General features: G+C 40.9%; 1 protein-coding gene across 1 annotated transcript in view; it reads left to right on the plus strand.

The window, feature by feature from the left end:
- The first annotated feature begins 3439 nt into the window (after positions 1-3439).
- The window catches only part of nalf1a (NALCN channel auxiliary factor 1a), a 53401-nt gene continuing 35712 nt past the window's right edge, over positions 3440-21128 (plus strand). The window contains exon 1 of the mRNA XM_026158259.1: positions 3440-4669. Coding sequence (XP_026014044.1) covers positions 3983-4669 — 687 coding nt within the window. The 5' untranslated portion in view covers positions 3440-3982. The remainder of the gene's footprint in view (positions 4670-21128) is intronic.

The following is a 21128-nucleotide window of genomic DNA, read 5'->3' on the forward strand; positions in this document are numbered from 1 at the left end:
GGTTTTTCTAAGGTTTTATGGACTGATGAAATGAGAGTGAGTCTTGATGGGCCAGATGGATGGGCCCGTGGCTGGATTGGTAAAGGGTAGAGAGCTCCAGTCCGACTCAGACACCAGCAAGGTGGAGGTGGAGTACTGGTTTGGGCTGGTATCATCAAAGATGAGCTTGTGGGGCCTTTTCGGGTTGAGGATGGAGTCAAGCTCAACTCCCAGTCCTACTGCCAGTTTCTGGAAGACACCTTCTTCAAGCAGTGGTACAGGAAGAAGTCTGCATCCTTCAAGAAAAACATGATTTTCATGCAGGACAATGCTCCATCACACGCGTCCAAGTACTCCACAGCGTGGCTGGCAAGAAAGGGCATAAAAGAAGAAAAACTAATGACATGGCCACCTTGTTCACCTGATCTGAACCCCATTGAGAACCTGTGGTCCATCATCAAATGTGAGATTTACAAGGAGGGAAAACAGTACACCTCTCTGAACAGTGTCTGGGAGGCTGTGGTTGCTGCTGCACGCAATGTTGATGGTGAACAGATCAAAACACTGACAGAATCCATGGATGGCAGGCTTTTGAGTGTCCTTGCAAATAAAGGTGGCTATATTGGTCGCTGATTTGTTTTTGTTTTGTTTTTGAATGTCAGAAATGTATATTTGTGAATGTGGAGATGTTATATTGGTTTCACTGGTAAAAATAAATAATTGAAATGGGTATATATTTGTTTTTTGTTAAGTTGCCTAATAATTATGCACAGTAATAGTCACCTGCACACACAGATATCCCCCTAAAATAGCTAAAACTAAAAACAAACTAAAAACTACTTCCAAAAACATTCAGCTTTGATATTAATGAGTTTTTTGGGTTCATTGAGAACATGGTTGTTGTTCAATAATAAAATTATTCCTCAAAAATACAACTTGCCTAATAATTCTGCACTCCCTGTATTTTGGCATTGCCCTGTCTTGAAAACTTTTTGGAGCCAAATTTTTACGTGGTTTTCAAACCAATTTAGGAAAAAGGTACCACTTGATGGTACACTGGCTATGGATCATTTGCATCAATCGAATCTTTTTCCTTTTCACAAAAACAGATAGTTAAAACGGGTATGCTGGTGGCAAAGAAACTTATTCTTTTACAGTGGCGGTCTTCTTCGGCCCCGTGTTTTAAAAGGTGGCTTAATGAGATGGTGTCTGTGGCCAGGGGGGAACAGATAAGATTTGATAGAAAGGGGAACCTGGCGAGTTTTTGTACAATTTGGCACCCATTTCTAGAATTCTTAAAAATTAACTGATCATAATTCATGCCTCACACCCCGCATGAATTTTCTTATTTTATTTTATTTTACTCTTTATTTAGTTAATATTGCTATAATTCTTTTCTTCCTCTTTTTTCTTCTTTTTTTCCATGCTTATAAGTTCACAACTGCTAAATGTAGTAATTTTCCTCAGTTGAATCTGTATAAGCATGATGTGTTTAATTTAAAAGCAAAAAATAAAATAATTTTAAAAAAAAGAAGAAAGTTGGCTTACAGGAGAGTAGCTACAAGACAATAGATGAACCACTTGCTTTGATGCTTAATAATGCAAAGCTACTCTAGTGAAGTAGAGCATAAACATACTGAGAACAAAGGCACCAATAAGTCATCGATAAGTTAGAGGTTTAGACAAAAAAAATCAGTTATTAATGTATTCTGAATTAAAAGCTACAACCAAGTTCAGTTAGCTTTTTTCATTATTTGTTTACTGTGTGTTTTAGTAGGCTTTAGAGTTTTTTGTTGGCGGTTTAGCCTTAACCCTTGTATGGTGTTCGGGTCTGTGAGACCCGTGTTCAGTTTTTTTCAAAAGAAAAATTAAACAATTAATTATTTTTTCACGTGTAAATGTGTTGTGTCTTTCCACTCACTCCACTTGATTTATTTATAACATTTTATATAAAAGAAAAACGAGAAGCACATTAATTCATAAATGTGATCTAACAAAGGTAAAGGGAAAAAATTAACCATGTTTGCTGTTCATATGTCTTGTAATTGGGATGAAGTAAACATCTGTTGAGTAATTTAACATAAAATTGTTTGATAGTGTTAATTTGGAAAGCCAAAACTCTAGCGGGTCCACCAGACCCATGAACACTGGCTGAGTAACAAAAATACGGACACCACACAAGGGTTAAGACACATGTCAGCGGGTTCTTGTCAGAGGATAAAAACCACGTGACCAACCTGTCTGAAACGTCCAGTCCAATAAGAAATAAAATAGTTTTCAGAAAAGCTTCTGAACGACTTATAATTGATACAGAACACTCACACATAAAATGCTAAGTCCCTATACTTATATTTATTTAGTTACATTCCTATGAATTTTATGCCCAGCAATATTCTTTTCTTTAAAGAGTTTCATTTCAGAGCTTTAATTCTGAAGTCACACTTCGAATATTTCTGGTGAAATTTTGGCACGGTCTGTTTGACTTGATGCGCCCTTGCACAGAGAGATGCGGCGACTGTGGTGCGCGCGCATAACGTCAGAGCTGAAGATGTTTGGTCAAATCGCGTTAATTAAGTAGCACCATACCGGATGTTAATCGAAATTACCGACAAAATAAAACACATGCTAGGTTTCAACGTTTAAATGTGATATTCTGTATTTGTAATGTACTACTACTAATAATGATAATAATAATAATATGATTGTGCCTTGGTTTGTTAAATAACTTTTCAAATTATTGTGTTATTTTTTTGACTTTCATTATTTTGCTTGAAACATTCTTTTCCTGCTTCATTTCATTTAAATAAAGAGGTTGGGTATTGGTAGTTTAAGATTTTCTGAATAATAATAATGGATTGGATTTATATATTTTACAATTCCACGATTCATTCACTCTCACACACTGGTGTAGGCAAGCTACAGTTGTAGCCACAGCTGCCCTGGGGCAGCCAGACTGACAGAAGCGAGGCTGCCATATCGCGCCATATCGGCCCCTCACCAGTAGGCGGCAGGTGAAGTGTCTTGCCCAAGGACACAACGACCGAAACTGTCCGAGCCGGGGCTCGAACCGGCAACCTTGCAATTACAAGACGAACTGCCAACTCTTGAGCCACGATCACCCACGATCAAATGTGTGGTTGAAGGCTTCCAGAATAAATTTAAAGTGGATCCAAGGCAGAAGACTTTATTTTTTAAATTAAGTTTACTTCTTTATTTCTTGTTTTCATTCATTAATTTATTTATTGTTTGGTTTTTTTTTAAGTTGTGTTGATTTATAAACATTTAAAAAAAAAAAAAAAAAGTAGCCTTAAAAATAAAACAAAAAACCCTCATTTTGGAAGCATCGCGTGTCATGAATGTCTAAAAAGCGGGAAAGCTGTTAAAACGAATCACTAGGAACGACTAAAACGAGCCTTTATTTTGAGCGGCGTGACCGGAAATGCCGCCCGTTATCGTCGCCGCCTTTATCCAGCTTCCAGCAAACACACAGCATCTCTTAGCGAACATGGCGGCAACTTGACAACGGCAGCGAGCTGAGGATGGTGAGGGCTTGAAAAAGAAAAAAAAAGAGGTCTGTCACAGGCTGTAGGCCCATCCGCCGACACAAAGGCATACAGCTTCGCCATGTTGGAAGAGGATAGCGCCTTTGTCCCTGCACGACCGAGGCCGGGGGAAACGTAAACGCGTCGGGAAGTGTTTCTAAAAACGGAGTTGAGGCTACGCAGAGGAGCGGAGCGGCGCGGCGCGGAGGAGAGCTCGGTGCGGGCGGGCGGGAGGACAGCGGCTTCACCGGTCAGCCATGGAGGATGCGGCCCGTGGTCGCCAGCGTTTGATTTCCCAACCGACCCACGCTCCTTTTAATGGGAATTACCGCTGATAGCAAAGGCAAGCCGGGACAACCCACCGCCCGACACTTGAGGGGAGGAAAACGCGAAGCGGACCCGACGTCAATGACTGTTGCGGCAGAGGAGCCCCCACGGTGGAGTCGGCCGGTTCCCAAAATATGACCAGGGGTGCTGGGACGTGTTGGCAGCAAGAAGATGACGACGGCTTCCAAATCTGGCTAGAGCCCCCCCGCGACAACCAAAAGCCATTCACCGACTCAGAGAGGGCGCAGAGATGGCGACTGTCCTTGGCATCCCTCTTGTTCTTAACCATCCTCCTCTCTGATCACCTGTGGTTCTGCGCCGAGGCCACGCTGGCCCGGACCCGGGACAAGTTCGCATCCACCCACCCTTTGTCACCTCAGACATACTCAGCACACAGCAGCCTCAGAGGAAACCCAGATGATATTTTTATAGGAAACTCTACCAAACATTTGTGGCGGCTCGAAACTTGCCACCGGGATAGTTTATCTAACGACTGCTTTACTTTCTTGGATGCCGACGAGTTGTGCAGGGGCCTTTCCGACAGAGAGGGGACGCGGGCTGTAAATATGAGCAATTTGTACCTTTCCTTTTGTAACTCCTACTCCCTGCTGGATTTGTTGTACGGCTCGACGAGTCCGGACAATTTGAACTGCAGCCTCGACGCGCTCGGCGACGGCGACGCGAACCGCTGCAGTCTGTGCGTCCAGGCGTACCAGCGCTACGACCAGCACGCCCAGGAGAAATACGAGGACTTTGAGCTCCTCACTCAAAAATACGAGCCGGGGGCATATTCGGTGAGGACGTGCATGGAGCAGTGCAAGGTAGGCTGCAAACAAACAAATAAAACCTGCAAGAAAAGAGAGGAAACAAACAAACAAACAAACAAAAGGGATGGGGTGGGAGGGTGTTGGGGAGAGGGGGGTGATGTGGTGGTGGCCATCTGTTGATTTGGGCCCGGATAGATGCCAGTTTGTGGTCCTCCTCCTCCTCCTCCTCTTGTCGCCATGGAGACGGGTGACAGATTCAAGGAGACTCCCGGCTCCGGGCCTCATGTTCATTCATCTCCTCATCGTGTTTAGGCCCCATGCTAATGTGCAGATGGAGGCCGTGTGTGCGCGCCCCATCCCCACAGTCCTCCCTTTTACAAGCTTGTGCACTTCATAATACCGGAGAACGCATATGGTTAAGTAAGACCACTGGATAATTTAATGCAGTGGTCCAATTTACCCACCCCTCCAAAAACAATGTGTCTGCTCTTTAAATGTACAGGTGCCCTTGTAGCTCACCTGGTTGAGCAGGTGGCTCAGTCCGCTGCTGATCATTGTCTTCTGGTCTCCCTTATTGGCTCCCCCCCCAGGAAATGCACATTTAATTAGTCCTGCGTTTTCTAACAGCCCAGGTTGTCTTTGTCTGTTCTGTTAATCAGTTGAAATCAAAATCGCGTAAGTCTTTGGAACTACACAGCAGTATTTTACTACTTGAAGTCTAGAAGTGCTTTAAATTTCCAGATGCTGCCAGCATGTTTAGCAGCTCATTTGACCAAAAAATTGGAGTAATTATGTACCAGCCATCAAGCAGGGCCAGATCAGACCCTTCCTCGGCCCTTTTTTGGCCACTGTGCCGCATGGTTGACACTCCAATTTTATGGCCTTCTAACAGTTTAATGATCAGGAATGAGGCAGGCACCTTATGCAAACAACTCTAGGATCCCCGTGTGTGTGTTTGTGTGTTGCTGCAGTCTGCCAGGTGTTCACCACCACTGCCCCACTCCATATCAAGAGTGTTTCATTACAGTCAAGAGGTGGTTTCCCTGCCTAATGTGCCGGAAGTCTCCTTCCCGCTGCTGTTTGCTTATCTCCATATCCGCACACACACACACACACACACACACAAGCAAACGGCCTCGCGTTGGCTCTACTGTTTGATCGTTTAACATCTCCTGACAGAGCACGGCGAGGTTAATGTGGGCTGTAATGGGTGCCCGGTTAAGAGCTGCCTCTGACAGTCAGTCGGTTCAGCACCATGGAGCTGTCCACAGTGCTGAATGGCGCTCCCCAGCTCCATTCACAGAAGCCCTGGCCAATCCCAGATGGCCTCCATTCACCCAACCAGCGGCAGAGACACAAGCACAGGCGTCAAGTGAAAAATCTAACCAGGCCATCTGCCTGCTTATACAGACCCAATGTGTGGCATGCACAGGAGCGGGGCCTAGTTTGGAAAAAGTAGCTAGGATCTAGGGGAAGGAAATGTGAAAAGGCAAACCAAATCCCTTTTGTGTGCATTTGCAGTCAGCAAACTATGATTCACTTTCTTCTTTATGTCTCTGTTCTATTGAATGTCTTAATGCTGGTAAATACAGCAGCCTTTTTTAGGTACGATAATGCATATTGTTGCATATAAACACTCTGATTCTTTGAGTGCAGAAAGGCGTTGGAGGAAGCTGCTCTTGAATTTATCTCCTGCACAACAGTGGATCAGGATTTATTTTCTTTCTTGACAGTTTTGCTGTCAGTGTTTAAAGCCAGGCTCCATATTCAGTCTGCTGTTACATGTCTCTTTATATTTCGAGTATTTGTGGGATCTTGATACATATTTGGATTAGCTACAAAAATACATACAAAAAATGGATCTGATAGATTTTTTTTGCTGAGCAAGACACTTAAAGACACATTGGATAAAAGATACAAGTAGCACAGAGACCGATTCCAAGTCTCAAAGCCTGTATCAGAGGCTAGTTTATGACAATATAAGAACAAACTGAATGGATTTATTGTTCTGCTTAGTATTTTTAGCTGGACAAAATTTATGCATTTTTAGTGCACGTGAGGATCAACAAAAGCTACACACAATTGTTTGACAACAAACATCTCGAGGTTAACCACACTGGAATGTGATCCAAGAAAAAAAAAAGTCAGGTTTCATCATCTGCAGTTAAAACTCTTACAATAAGGGGAACAATGGCAAACGTGCCTAAAAAAACATTAGTACGAAGCTGTTCATTAAAATATATTTGAGCAGTTTGTATAAATAGATGTACAAATGTACAATAAATGCAAACTCATATACAGAATAACATTCTGACCCTGTGCAGTCAACCGAGTCTATACGAGTGAGCAAAATGCACAATGTTTAAATTGAATGGCATCAAATTTAATCCGTGAAAGGGGCATCCATAAAATGGAAATCCCAGTAGGCGGTTATTATAATAGGCTACAGGAAGCAGCTCAACATTCATTCTTCAATTCTTCAATTTCTAGTGTATGAATCCAAAATGCTCTTCTTTTTAACAGTAATCTGTCTGCATTCCCACCACTTTTAGGAGTAATTGTAACCACTATTTCTATTTCTGTATGTATGTTAGGTAAATGTACCAGGGTACACTGAAAATTTTACAATGTGTGAAAATTTAACCATTCACACATGGGTAATAACTTAGTTATGTAAAATTATACTGTTCTTGACTCTTAACAGCCAGTGGAGTGACTTTTCTACAAAGGATTCAGGTCGAACTTCCAAAGGATGCAGAACTTATGCTCATTACTAAGTGCCCTGCTGCACTGCCTCTTTGTTGATGCCAGCATCAACAGTGAGCGTTACTAGCTAATAGTAGCGTAGAAAGAGTCCACTAACCTGAGTGACAAATGGCTGACTCGCAGCGCCAACAATTGGCTTCAATGTGCTACTGACAGTATCAGTTGCTAAGTTGGGTATCAAGTCTGTGTTAGCAGTCAAGCTAATGTTAGCTACAGGGATGTGCAGAACTAGTTGACTAAGCGACTAATGGTTGCTGTTGTCAGTAGTCGGGACCAGACGTACTAGTCGTTAAATCTAATTGTTAACATTTGAATTGATGCCCAGTCCTAAATGTTATGCAGCCAGCTGCCACCAGATAGAGCACTTAATTTAAGAAACACCATGAATGGATCTTTTTGTCAACAGTATTAGAGATCACAGATACAAGCGGTGAAAATGAGATTTTTCCGAAGGGTGGATGGGCTCTCCCACAGCGATAGGGTGAGGAGTTCAGTCAATCGGGAGATGCTCAGAGTAGAGCAGAGTAGTCCTCCACATTGAAAGGAGCCAGCTGAGGCTGTTGCCTCCTGACTTTTTGTTTTTTTCAAAAGATATTTCAGTAATACACGAGCATCTTTTGTAGTAATATCTTTTCATATCATATTTAACATCAGCTTATTTTATGTGTTTTTCTTCTTCCCTGTCTGTTTGGAGTATTATGTACAACACTCATAATGGGCCAGTCGCATAGCTCATTATTGAAGAAGTCATATATTAATGGATTCAAATGCCTTTGTTTAAACAGTTTTTGGCATTAAATTATTTTCAAATTGAACGTTATATCTGAATGTTTCTTAGTGTAAGACTAGTCGTTTAGCCTAATTGATTTTTTCAAGTAAAAGATTAGTTGCCAGGATTATCCCTAGTGATCTAATATTAGCTAAAAGAAAGCCAGCTTTATCTACCAAAACCGGTTTGACCTAACCGGCTAAACCCGGCTAAACCAACAGCAACATCAGCAGTGTGTTTCATTCATATAGAATTTTTTTTCTCTCCCGGCTCAGAACCGACTCAGTGCTGTTGTTTTTCAGACTAATGTTAGCTAAAGCTAGTGTGCTTGCTCACATGCAAAAATACTGTCTTGAGTGGACAAAGCTAGCTGTTTTATCCAAACACCCAGGGCTGATCTGGCATCTTGGCTGTCCATTTTCACATTACTTTATGAGTTTAATGTTACTAACCAACCATCACCAGATTTGTGCAGTGTAGATAAGTTACAGCAGACTCACTGTATGTCACTAGCAAAATCATATCTGAGTATAAAGGTTAGTTGACTAGTCTGCCATATTTGCTTCATCAGCCAGGCTGTGGGTGTCATTGATAATACGAGTGTTAAGGAGGTTGTTAGGTCCACGAGTTGGACTAAATGATATCTGGAGAAAATAAGAATGTAGAGTCACAGTGTAAAGGAAAATAAACAGCTGATCTTGCACACTTATGGCAGGAAACTTCAATATTGGAATATTGAAGTTTCCTGCCATAAGTGTGAGACGGCTGTGCGTTTTACTCCAGCCGCCATGTCTGACATTCTTTCTTCTCCCCTGCTGAACTGAAGCCCTGCTCATGATTTCATGTTTTAGCCACTGCCAGTCTTCAGGCCCATTCTTCACACTCACCTCTTGGCATTTGAAGGGAAAACAGTCATTTAGTCAAGCTGCTAATTTCTTTAACAATGACCCTTCTCAGTCACCTTCTAGATTATAGGGTTGCCCGAGTCCTCCGTATGGTACAGAAAGAGCAGCATGACTCAAAGGATAATATCGAGCTCTTGTTGAGTTAATGGCTACCTGCCTCGGAGAAACCTAGCGGTTCAACTTGTGTGCCCGCTCAGATGGAAAAGTGTGAAAACATTAAACAAACAGAGGCCTGAATCACTGTCTGGTGCACGGTTAACAGTGCAGACAGGTACAGCAGGCGTTTGCTGCAGGACAGTCTCTGACATTTCGAGCGAGGATATTTGAGAGTCGCGTTTGTTGTGCAGGAGTGTCTCCAGTGGTCCGCAGGTGGTGCTTTGATTCCTCTCGCCTGAGGTGAAACATCACACAGCAGACACGGCCAGTGTGCTGTTCCTCACAATGGGATCCTCCATCATCGGACTCTGTGAAAACCCACCATTCATCCTGACAGCAGGGCGGGCTTAGAACATACAAACCGGGGCAGATGCACTGAGCAGCGGTATTTTCCAGCTTTTGTTTTTTTCTTTTTTTTTTCATCCCGAGCGTGAACCAACATGTCAGACTCAGTCAGAGTTTTACAGGAAACAGCGAAGCTCTCCAGAAAGCATTTGACTGGAAAATGACTGTTAGCTAACAAAGGCAAGGGGTCACAGTAATTAGGGTGTTCCCTACTCTGGAAGCAGGTGCACGAAACTCACGGTTTGCTATGAGTAGAGCTGGGCGATATGAGATTTTTTCATATCACGATATGTTTTTTTCATTTCAGGCGATAACGATATCTATCACGATATAAGCCAAATAACTATATTTGTAAGATTTAAATGTGCCGTTGCTCACAAGTAAAATGTGAAATAATCAGCAGCTTGTTTTTATTTAAATATTTATTTCCCATAATAAGTTCAACAGGGTAGATGTACTTAAGGAACATGAGACTTTTTCAGATAAATAAAGGCAAATATTGCAAACTACACAAAAGGCAGCCGCTAAAGCGTTTAAGTTTCAAAATAGAACAAACGAAACAGACTAAATTGTCAATTCCACTTAGAAACAAAATATTAATTCTAAAAATAAATCTTAGTTTGTTTTACAGAAGAACAGACAAAACTGACTAACTTTTGTCAATATCAAATAAACTGAGAACTAAAAGGAAATTCTCAATCTCTCCTTGTTGTATAGCTGAGCTTTTCAAACAGTTTTAACAGTTACTTTAGTCTGACAAAAGCCGAATGACGAATTAGCGCTTCCAGTCAGAGACTGAGGCTACGTCCACACGTACACGGGTATTTTTGAAAACGGAGATTTTCCATTTTCGTTTTAAAAAATAATCCCGTCCACACATAAAGGCAGAAATGAAGGAAAACGCTGCTATGAACATGCCAAAGCAGCAGGTGGCGCTAGATTCCTAACCGTGCCTAAATGTTGGCCAATCAGAAGTCTAGAAGCCTCGGTGGGAAAAAGTAAACAAAGCTGGGGCATAGAAGCAGAACCGAGTCGTATGTGTGGAGGGACAGTAACTGTGTGTATATGTAAGCATTTAAACACTGCAGAGAGTAGAATTAACAGTAACAGTATTGTAGAAATTCATTTCACTGAAACAATAACGTGGCGCAGTGTGACGCATGCACCAGTTTATTGTATTTCCAGACTTGCTTTCGGCACAATTTACAGTGCACGCTACTCTATTTTTGTCAGACTTGAAATAGCCGAAATACCTTCACACTACGGAACTTCTATGGCTCTTCCGTTTGACAATCTCTCCGGCGTTGGAACCATCATCTGTTTTCTCTTCGGTCACGCTCGGTTGATTTTTCTAGTCGGCACACTCATTTCCTCCATTACCCGCTGGCTCCATTACCCGCTGGCTGCTTCCCAAACAAACACACGTGCGGCTTGGCACTTGTGCTGTACGTAACAAGTCACGCGACGTGACGCTGCGGCTGTGACGCTGCGGCTCTGCGCTACTTAATTTGGATTGGCTGACCTTTTTTTTTTTTTTTTTTTGAGGACAAGAGCGGCGAGGTCTATCGCGATAGCTTAATTTCTCTATCGAGTAAAAGTTATATCGCGATACATATCGTTATCGTTCTATCGCCCAGCTCTAGCTATGAGCCTTGTTTTTAAAGTGGTGTTCAGTAAGTTTTGTAAAAGCTGGGAAAATGAGAAGACCGGTTGTCTGTCTCTATGTTAGCCCTGTGAGACTGGCGACCTGTCCAGGGTGTACCCTGTCTCCTTCCCTCCCAGTGCTGGGACACGCTCCAGCCTCCTCGCAACTCGATTCTGGACAGTATTTAAAAGAAATCATGCTATGTTCAGTGAGAGTTGAAACTAGAGATTGACTCTGTGAACTCGTCAGAAAAATCTTTACTGAGGTCACAGTTTGAGGGAGCCAGAGACTCATTGTAACCATAGATCTCTATAAAACCAGACTTCTTATTGAAACCAGAGGAATTCTCAAGAAAGTTCATTTGTGTGGCATATTTTAAATGACCTCAATTGACCAAAGTGCTGTAAAAGCTATTCAGAATGTACACTGTAAATATATATATATATATATATATATATATATATATATATATATACATACATACATACATACATACATACATACATATATATATATATATATATATATATATATATATATATATATATATATATATATATATATATATGTATATATATATATATATATATATATATATATTAGGGGTGCAACGATATTCGTATCGATATTGAACCGTTCGATACAGTGCTTTCGGTTCGGTACGCATATGTATCGAACAATACAATTTTTTTCAATTTTTTTCAATTTTTTTTTTTTTTTTTTTTGTGTCCCGTTTGGATCTATAGCCATCAGAATTGTTGTCTTGAGGCCAAGAAAGATGCCAAGAGGATTTATTTTAAGTGGATCATCATATTGGTCCATTTGATTGACCTTTATTATAATTATGAATTTATTTTATTTTCAGTTGCAAACGGGACAGACATGACTGTGGGATAGGACAGGGGGAAAGAATGAAAGAAAGAGGGGGAGAGAAAGAAAGAAAACCAAAGGGGAGAAAAAAAAAAGAACAATACAAAATTTGTAATTTATTTTATCAACTTTCCTTCTGACGATGCTGTCTGTGTTGAGCGCTCAGTGAATCTGCATTTGACTACTCCGCCTAGGCTCGAGAGTGCAGCCTAGGCGGAGTAGTCGAACGCAGATTCACTGAGACAGCATGGTCAGAAGGAAGAGCGCAGGGCAAGCTAGCGAGACAGAAGTGGACCTCCCCACCCTCATTCAGATCTGGCGTTTGGAATTATTTTGGTTTTCATGTGACGTATGACCCTGAAGGTAAGCGAGTCATGGACTAAAGTAAAACAGTATGTTGGATGTGCCATGCAATGCTCAATTACATGGGTGGGAGCTAGTGTGTTAGCGCAGTTAGCTCGTTAACGTGTTGGCCGTCTAGCCCCTCTGTATAGGGTAGCTCGTTAACGGAGATTTGCCGTGTTGTGGCGTTAAGGTTATTTCAACGAGATTAACCTGAAAGCACTAGTGGGAACACAACGAATATGACTGCACATTTACACCGACATCATCCTAGTGCAAAGACCAAAACAACAAGCATGCATGCTACAAACTTTAGCCGAGTCATTTAGACAGCTGTTAGCACATGATTCTCCTTATGGAGACCTGATATGTTTAATATGCTGCTGAGAATATAGCCCAGAAGAAGCGGATAGTATAGCTTTTATTTTGGAAAGAGACATTTCTCTGTAATAAACTCTCTTTTCCAAAGATGAGTGATTCCTCAATCAGATACAGGGCTCGCAATATCGCTAGCCCGATGTCCCGGGGCTATCTCTGCCCTGCCTGTCGGGCTATTGTAGGAAGGAAAAATATATGTCAATGCTTTTGCATTCTTTCAGAAATGTAGCTGGGTAATTATGTCATTGGCATCGGTGAGCCACTGTCAATATGTGACATATTGAAATCGTGTTTGAATTTGCGCTTGTTTTTTTGCTTTCACTTTGCAATCGCGCGAACTGTGTATAGAGAGCGACAGCACTGATCTGTGAGTGATGATAATTTGTGCACCAATTCCTCTGACATCGTCTTATTAATTGTTAGCTTACTATGCAAACATGACAAGTGAAATCTCCCGCAGCTTAAACATGTGAGAGGTTGATCGCGCAGAGAATCGCTGAGCTTATGTGAGTGCGGCAGGATATATATTTCACTACGATGACCTGGATGACTGAGAACCTTCACAGACAGATATATATTTTAGTTCTGCTGAGCCAAATAAGACAGGTCAGGGTGAAGAAGTGACAGCCAAAGAAAAGCTTACCACAAAACGGAGAAGTTATGACAAATCAGACTATAAGGCAAAAAGAAAGTGCAGCTTTATGGTTTCATGGACAAAAGAATTTCTGTGGCTGCAATATGACGAGCTAAAAAACAACACGCACAAGGGTTAGGGTTAAATTTAAAAACTGTACTTTTGTGTTAAAATATATATTTATAATTTTAATAAATGACAAATTAAAAAGGCATGAACATTTTTTTTTGTATCGAAAAAATATCGAACCGTGACACCAAAGTATCGAACCGAACCGAACCGTGAATTTTGTGTATCGTTGCACCCCTAATATATATATGTATGTATATGTATATGTATATATATATATATATATATATATATATATATATATATTAGGGGTGGGGGAAAAATCGATACTGTGTAGTATCGTGATATTTTGTTTGCTAATAATGTATCGATACAGGGACAGCAGAAATCGATATTTTGTTACAAAAAAGTTTTTGTGGACTGGAACATGCTCCGACTTCAGAGCATGTTGATCCTTTTTCTGAGCAAGAACCCTGACATTCCTTCACTGTCCAAATGTGTTTAACTTTTTTTTTTGCAGCAATAAACATGACAGTTTACTTATCCATCCATCCATCCAACCATTCGCTACCGCTTATCCTTTTCAGGGTCGCGGGGGGCGCTGGAGCCAATCCCAGCTGTCATAGGGCGAGAGGCGGGGTACACCCTGGACAGGTCGCCAGTCTGTCGCAGGGCTCACAGTTTACTTATTTTAAGACATATTTTATTTTAATTAAGTTTAAAACTTTTTTATTTAATGTAAAATTATATTTTGTTTTAATTTACTTTCAAATTCTTCAGTTGCTGAATGGGCTGCATGGTTTTCATAAATTGCATAGTTCAGAATAGCTATAATTGTACCAGATGGTTGCATTCAGTTAAGTTGGACTAGACTGTAATACAAACCGTTCAGTTTGTCAACAATAAAACTGACTGAAATGAGAGAAAGACTGAGTGTGAGACTTTGATATTAGATAAAATGAATATTGATAAAGTTTACCTTTATGTACAGAATCTGAATATTGCAAAATATTTTTAAAAAATTGCAATAACATCGTATCGTGCGTTAAGTATTGTGATAATATCGTATCGTGGGATGTATGGTGATTCCCACCTCTAATATATATATATATATATATATATATATATATTAGATGGGTTTTTAAAAGTGTTTTAAAACTATTAAGAGACTTGGCAGCTCTTATGTGAAAAGATAAGTTGTTCCAAAGATTAGGAGCCACCACCGAAAAGGCTCTCTCGCCTCTGCTTTCAAGCCTGCATCTAGAAAGAGCACAGACCTCGGTGCTACTGCAGGATTGTATGCCTTCAAAAGTTCTGTTAAGTGAGGGAGCGCCAAACTACTGAGATCCTTAAAAACAAGCAATAAAAATTTAAACTGGATCCTGAAATGTACTGGAGGCCAGAGGAAGGAGGCCAGTATAGGTGAGCTGCTGCTTGGAGGTGATAATGACTGGATTATTCTCTCAAAATCATGTGGCACGACGTAGGTAAAGGTAACCTCACTGAGGAGCCTGAACTTGATATAGACTTCTGCAGGAAATCAACGTCTTTCTCAGGAAGTGCACGAGAGGTTATTTGGAAGTTTACAGCTTTACAGCTAAAAGGAGTTTCCCGTTATGTCACAATTACAGTACAGTTTACAGTTAAAGCATAATTCATGCATTAGTTGAAAGAAGCTGAGCTTAACAAGAGAGCTAATCTGTTTATCACACTGTCAAAAATCACAACAAGGTTCCTTGCAACCGGATGACAGCAATCGGCTAAGGGTGTTTCCTCCAAGTTTGTGTTTTGCATTTGTTCAGATTGAGGAATTTCATCTTCAGCCGTCATTCTTACTTTTGATCTTTTAAAAAGATTGCAGGTTAGCAACACTTCTGTATTGGCATTGCTTTAGAGGCTCAGGAGCTCCAAATATCTTTCATGGATTAGAGATATTTCGGGTTCTGGCTTCACCAGTTATGGCCAATTACGTTGTTTGTTTAATCAAATACGGCTGGACCATATCATACTGTTCACGGTAATAATGTTGGGCAATGATAAGAAAATGAAATATCGTGATAGAATATGGGTAAAACGCTCATGCGCAGTGCCTTTGTTTTCATACGCACATGGCGGAAAAAGCATGGCGGCGACGGAGAATGAGAAGGACGGAAGCGGATCGTTGAATGAAACAGATGAACCAGAATTGGTTTGTCAAAATGCTGCAACTACAGTGGTGTGGAACTGGTTTGGCTTTCTTCCGTCAGATACACAACAAAGCACTATTTTTGGTAGAGCATGCTAGCGAGCCGTCGTTATTACCGTGTTTTTCGGAAAATGCGGCACAGTTAAAATCAGTCCTTTGATTTTCTGAAAAATCGACCGTGCCCCTTATAATCCCGAGTGCCTTATTTATGTAATTCTGGTTGTGTTTACTGACCCCGAATCAATTTTATGTGGTAAAAAAATCTGTCAAAAATGTTTTAGTACGACTTTGCTAAGCTACAAAGCCGCACTGCTTGATGGATTGTCGGAGCATTACTGCTACCATAGTCGGGAGCCTCGCGGAGTGATACGTACTGTGCTTCAACATAATATTACCGTATTGTGTGTGTATAACCTCTTTTTAAGTTTTGTGTATATTATACATGGTTAGGATATGCTCAGGATATGATGGCCCATTTCCCCTGGAAATGTCTTTTGGTTAAATTATCAGCAAGGAATTTGCATTTGCACTGTTAAATTTGTATATAGCTTTAATTTACATAAACCAGCTGCTTGTTTAAGTGAAAATACATTGATGGGATTTTTTTGCACTAATAAAGTTGTGAAGTTGTAAAGTATTTTGTCTTGCATCAATTATATCGTCAGTTATATTGTTATCGCAAATTTGCAAATATATATCGTGATAAATATTTTTGGCCATATTGCGCTGCCCTATAATCAAATTTGAATTCTCCTTACAATGTCCTAACAAGCATCATGTTGGATTCAGTAAGACTGCAAACTTGTGTCTGAGCCCATAAACATTTCACTGTAAACATCTATACAACTTTTTGTAATAAGAATGCTGGTTTTAGGCATTTAAGTTTCTTGAAGACGTTTCATCTGAGAAGCTTCTTCAGTTCTAAGAGCAACTGGTAGAGAGTCCCCGATTTTGATCATCTTCCTAATCACACGAGCCAGGTTGTGAAAACAGGTGTAGGTCACAATCAGCCAAGGTTTTGGGTGAACCCATTGTGAAACCTAGCCCCACCCTATCATGTGAGGTCAAATGGCCCAGGATGTGAGTGGGTGTTAAGGTGTCTTGGAAGGGATCTCAAAACTGGATTATAGATGGCAGACAGTTGGTGTCGCAAGCCACCTCCTCTGTTCAAAGATAGTCGTTCACAGTGGAAATAGATGGCTTTTTTAGGCACTTTCACAATGGCTTCACTTTTCAGGCCTTGATCCAGAGGCTAAAGTTGGCTCGAACGTTAAAGATGTGCAAATTACTGTTGAATGCGTTCATTTTAATGAGCCTAGCCTTATTTCCAGTTGCATGGAGTTACTTGCTCAGTAATAAGAAAATAATACCCACAGCATGGTTACACACTTTTTCCCCCTTCTCATCTCTGCGATGCCTTCATGGGGCAGATGTAAATAAAGCTGGAGTTGTGGTATTCCGCATGTAGCCTGGAATATAGAAGAGGAGCAAGCATTAATGGATTAGTGTTTTCTTAAGTGGCAGGTCATTTCAAATGTAACATTTCAAACAGCTCAACAAATAAATCACCAAACACACAAACTCTTTCTGCGCAGTGTGTCTGCTCAAAACGTTAATGTGCTCCACTCTAAGAGATAAAGATGCAAGAAAGCCAGGACAGGAGAGGAAGAGGAGATTATTTTCAAAGCTTATGGAGTCACAGCAAGTGAAGTTTGATAAACTGGAAAATGAAAGCTTACAAGCGACGTATTATTTCACTTTGGAGATTTTCAATTCAGATGTGTTGTGGAATTATTATACAAACTCATACTAAGCTGGAGTTTTATAAAGCTTGCATGGATATAGTGTACCGTGCAGTTTTGTGCAGGTTAGTTTGCAGTACTGTGGAGAAGTTTACTGCAGTGACTGGTACAGAGCTGGCTGTGGTTCTCAGGTCAATGCTAGGCTACATCAAGGGTAGCGGACACTAACTTATATTTAAGGTGGTGATGTTAATTAGATTCACCCAGTTTTTATAGAGCTTATTAATTGAAAAATCAGCAATGCGATTCTTGTTGAATGCAGCTGGCTGAATGCACAAAGAGCAGTGAATATTGCAGTATTATAACAGGTCAACTGATCACAGCCCAGACAAAGAAAAATCTACTGGAGATCACAAAACAAATTATTATGCGACTTACTTACTTAGAATTACTACTAAGTAATTCTTTGCCCCACCTGATGTAGGGTTCCCCCACCTTCCTATTTGTTGGTAGTCAATGATTTCACTAAAACCACAAAGGGCTACATCTACATCTTTTATACACAGTGTTCAAGTCTGGATTTGGCACTGTTTGAATTTGGTGATATGTGATGGGTTATTTTGTCACTGTAAGTACAGTCTGGTTTGCCTTAGACGTGTTTAGAAGTTGTTTTTCACCTTTATAGCCACACAGGGGACGTTAAACTGGGACTTTAAACAGTAAATGTTGGCATTTTTGCTTAAAATATACTAACATAATGATAGGATGCATGGTTTGATTCAGAATCCTGATGTTTTGCTGTTTGTAATGAAAGGTAATCCAAATGAGCAAAATAGGAAGCATCCCAGTGGGGCTGCACACCTCTCGGAAGGGCTCTATTATCTTCATTTCCAGCTTTTATACATGTTTTTAATCTTCAATTCTGCGATTTCCCACCAGAAATGATGAGCCTGCATCTAAGTGCATAGTTTAAGCCAGAAACTTAAGTAAAAGGATGCGTTATATTCACCCAAATAATGCTCCATTAAGAATTCTTTAATACAATTAAATACTGCTTTTCAGGTAGTTTTAATGTATTACGTTGAACAGTGCTGGAAGTGAAAGCAATTATGAACCATAATGATATATCCACCGGGCAGTATGGTAGTAGCACGGTGGTTAGCACTGTTGCCTCACAGCAAGAAGGTCCTGAGTTCAATTCATAATAACAATAATAATGTAATTGGATAATCCAAATTGCCACTAGGTGTGAATGTGCGAGTGAATGTGAGTGTGAATGGTTGTCGGTCCTTGTGTGTTAGCCCTGCGACAGACTGGCGACCTGTCCAGGGTGTACCCTGCCTCTCGCCCTATGACAGCTGGGATAGGCTCCAGCGCCCCCCGCGACCCTGAAAAGGATAATCGGAAGCGAATGGATGGATGGATGAATAATAATGTATACTTTATTAATCCCATAGGGGATTAGTCCTGGGTCTTTCTGTGTGGACTTTGCACGTTCTCCCCGTCATTGCGTGAGTTTTCTCTAGGTACTTTGATTTCCTCCCACAGACTAAAGGCAAGCAGGAAGTGAGGTTAGGTTAACTGGTCATTTGGAACTGCCCAGAGGTGTGAATCTGAATGTGAATGGCTGTCTGTCTCTGTGTTAGCGCTGTGACAGACTGGTGACGTGTACCCTGCCTCTCACCCTAAGACAGCTGGAATAGGTTCCAGCCACCCCATGACCCTGAAAAGGAGAAGAGGAAGAGCTTCAGGGAACAAACTGATGGCTGGACTTTCTCCTTGATTTTCCGGTAGAGTGCAGAATAAATAGTTCCATTCCATTAGTTAAACTAAGTCCTCCAAGTCCTGAAGTAGCAAAGCAACCACCATGTTAGACTGTTAGTCTGATGTTCTTTTTATGAAATGCTGTGTTAACTTTTTACCAGATGCAACAGGACTCAAACCTTCCAAAAAGTTCAGCTTTTGTCTCATCAGTTTATGGAATATTTTCCCCAAACGTCTAAAATGTGAGACGAGCCTTTGCGTTGCTTTTTGGTCAGCAGTGGTTTTCACTTTGCAGTCCTTTAGATGTTGTCCTGGGTTCTTTTGCGACCTTGTAGATGAGTCGTCGCAGAGTCCTTGGAGTAATTGGAGATCGGTCACTCCTGAAAAAGTTTGCCAATAATCCAAGTTTTTTCCATTTCTGGATTTGTGGCTCCATCTGTGGTTTGCTCGAGTCCCAAAGCCTTAGAAGTGGCTTTGTAACCCTTTTAAGACTGATAGATGTCACACACTTTGTTCCTCAGCTTCTTCAGATTGTGGTGTGATGTGTTACTTTTTGAGGCCTTTCTAAATGTTAACAGATGTTTTTACCTGAAAACCATAAAGTCATGCACTTCACACATCTGCAATGGAAAAGTTTTTATCTTTTATTATTGAGCCTTATCAGCTCACAACAATAACTCAGTCAGCTGGCTAGTTACACACACTCAGTAGTCTGTTTGTGTTTTTTATTATTACTGTAATCACAATCATCCAAAAAGATGCAAAAATGTGTAAGTGATAAATGAAATAAAAATTTCTTGAGGAGGCCCTCAATAAAAAAAGCCCTTAGGCTAATCTCATCTTAATTTGGACCTTCAAAATTTCTTCTGTTCTTGACACAACGACACAAAAATATCTGCTGTTTTTTACTGAATCGCTGGGAAATATGCTTCAGGAAGAATAATGAATTAACGGCACAGGTGTCTGCACCGTTGTTCCTCCTGGGTAATTTTACTCATTTGTGGATTTGAAAGCAGAACTCTCGGCACCTGCATGGAAAGTAATCACAGAGTCTGTGGAAGTAAAAAACTTTTCCTGCTTGTATTAGGGTTTCTGTTATTTCTCTGTTGCTGCCGGTTATTTGGCTGCTTTTTGTACTACACCTCATCATTTCGGAACACAATCCCTGACCAGTCCTTCCACAAATTCATCTCCTCCGCCCCTCCCTTCAGGTCCGATTGAAAGTCTAATCTTAGCCGGTGTTGTGTGCAAATGGAAAGGAGGACAGCATCCACAGCATCCTCCCTCTTTACATCCTTGTCAACCGCACACATCTGCATTGATCTCAGGGACGGGTGGCAGCGATATCAAGAGGTTGATCCCTATTGATTTGAGCCTAGCGCTGCATGTTCACACGTCCTTCATTTGATAGTGGGCAGCTCCTCTGACCAAAATAGGGCAGCTGCTGAGCTCAGTGAAGACATCACGTTATTATCTGAACCTGTCTGATTGTGCCATTCGATCTGGGAACAAACGTGTGTTTCAGAGGAGGGCATGTACAGTTTATAAAGAGACCGGTGTTAGAGTATCAGCCACCTCATCTGTTATCTCTCAACCTGCAACATGGACAGCTATGCAATTGTGCAGCAAATGATGTGTAACAACAAGGATATCAGCTCTCAGATGGGGGGGCCTTGAAACTAAACCTAAACACAGATGGAGCTCAGTGAAGTAATGTGTTTTCCTGTTAGGGTTTGGAAAAGGCTTATGCACTACATTTTGAAGAAGAAATCAGCAAAATCTCATCACAGTTGAATATACATTAAAACCAGTGTGATACTTTTACTTTACTATATGTTGGATGGACTTCTCCTTTCACACAGTCATCTGATTTTAAGATGAGATTGTCCTGTAAAGACTGTCCCACCTATCTTAGCTGTTGTTTTTCATAATTACCTTGCTCA

Source organism: Astatotilapia calliptera, chromosome 23 (genome assembly GCF_900246225.1).
Source record: "Astatotilapia calliptera chromosome 23, fAstCal1.2, whole genome shotgun sequence".
Classification (NCBI taxonomy): domain Eukaryota; kingdom Metazoa; phylum Chordata; class Actinopteri; order Cichliformes; family Cichlidae; genus Astatotilapia; species Astatotilapia calliptera.